Source organism: Sphaeroforma arctica (genome assembly GCF_001186125.1).
Source record: "Sphaeroforma arctica JP610 unplaced genomic scaffold supercont1.173, whole genome shotgun sequence".
Classification (NCBI taxonomy): Eukaryota; class Ichthyosporea; order Ichthyophonida; genus Sphaeroforma; species Sphaeroforma arctica.
This window is the reverse complement of record NW_014040385.1, coordinates 10,923-12,662: the sequence shown is the minus strand read 5'-3', so window position 1 is coordinate 12,662 and position 1,740 is coordinate 10,923. Positions and strand designations below refer to the sequence as shown.

General features: G+C 41.0%; 1 protein-coding gene across 1 annotated transcript; it reads right to left on the bottom strand.

Moving 5' to 3' along the window:
• Positions 1 to 111: 111 nt before the first annotated feature.
• Positions 112 to 1,034, bottom strand: SARC_03404 (hypothetical protein; the record flags this gene model as incomplete). Its single annotated transcript, XM_014302786.1, has 2 exons — positions 779 to 1,034; positions 112 to 333 (listed from the first exon to the last, which is right to left on the bottom strand). Exons 1-2 carry the CDS (start codon positions 1,028 to 1,030, stop codon positions 112 to 114), a joined length of 474 nt encoding a protein of 157 aa, XP_014158261.1. The 5' UTR covers positions 1,031 to 1,034.
• Positions 1,035 to 1,740: the final 706 nt, after the last annotated feature.

The following is a 1,740-nucleotide window of genomic DNA, read 5'->3' as shown; positions in this document are numbered from 1 at the left end:
TTATATATTGGTATATATAGATATATATATAGATATAGATATATATATATAAATATATATATATGCGGCGCATTGGATTGAATATGCACGCAAATGAGAAGAACACCCACTTCAATACGGCACGTACCTCGCAGGATCCACAACCCAGGTACAAACCATGTTGTACGTGTTGGATTGAAAGTGCATGCACACCATGAACCGGGTTTCTCCATGTGCTGTAGCATAGTCGATGTAGCTGACACCACTGCTGGCAAACTCTGTAAACCGTCCGGGTGTGGTAGAGCGGAAGATATCTACATCGACCAGAATGAACATAGATTCCGCCGAATTGTACTGTTATAACGCAGTAAGTGCCATTAGAAGGGTGTTTGACGGTACTCTTGTACGATAAAAACAGTATCGAAGGTCTAAGCCTTCTTGAGCCACTAGCAAGTATTGCCAGTGAAAGAAATCTGTGCGCCGTCAACTACTATGGCGACACTACTAATGGCCTTTGATCCGTAAAACCGACAATTGCAAAGTCGGGGCATCGAAATGAAAAACAAGAAAAATAGAGTATTGCAGCATACAAAGGCCGATATGTCCCGATACATGTGCACGAATATACCAATGTGTATACCTCTTCTCCATTTTTCACTCTCACTAGCGAAAACAAAGATCCTATACGCATATACAGACATGTATGTGCACTCTGCACATTCTTATGTACAAAAGAGTCTCTGTACCTATGCGCTTACACAGGTAAACATTCACAACATGACAAACCATAGTCTCACACCTTCTTCTTGTCGGTCATATACTTTTTCCCGCGCACCGGGAAGCTCGTAGCCGGAGGTTCGCTCCAGCAGTTGCGGCCTTTCTCCAATGGACCCAAAGTGAACTCGCTATCAGGTCTCTCAATCATCAGACTGCACAATGAAGCCATAGACGTCCTCCGACCAACCGGTACATCCATATGTAATTTGCGCGTGTCTGGTGTTGACTCACTCTCTGCCAAGCCATTTGGCGGCGCTAAACTCTTGGCACGCATGTACCTGGATTCTAAGAGACCGAATGTATGCATGCGATACATGTATACTTGAGTACTGCATGTGTATGATGTAGGGAAGACGTATGTGTCCGGCGCGTTTGGGTGGGTCGTGACGTCTGATTATACGTCAGGCGCACTTCACACAAAAGAGTAAGATTCCAATCAGTGTCGTATGCACATAAACCACGAAACTCGCACATTTGGGTAGATGTGATTGAATTTGTTTTTTGTGCTGGAAATTAAACGGACCGGGCTATTCCACACTAATATTTTAGCGAAAGTTTTACATTACAGTTGAGAAGTGGATGGGAAAATTCGTACACATTTCGGGTGCTATAGGGTATGAGACTAAAGTGGGATTTAGCGTGGTTTTCGCGAACCCATAATCATAAATTCTATATAGGAACATATATAAACAAATTCGAGTGTATGTATATATAGGTACACCCAAGCGTGCTGAAACATATGTAATTTTCTAAGGGGAAAAACGAACAGGTGTCATTTACAGGTAGAGACTGATGCATCCACAATTACGAATAGCTATCCATTGAACATCACACCTAGCCCAGGCCCTGAAAAACATACAAAATTAAACCTCCATATGCTTAAATACAAACACATTCGAAAATGAATTTATACTCATATATGAGTTTAAGTATATATAAATATATATATATATATTATACTATATATGTGTATATATGTGTATA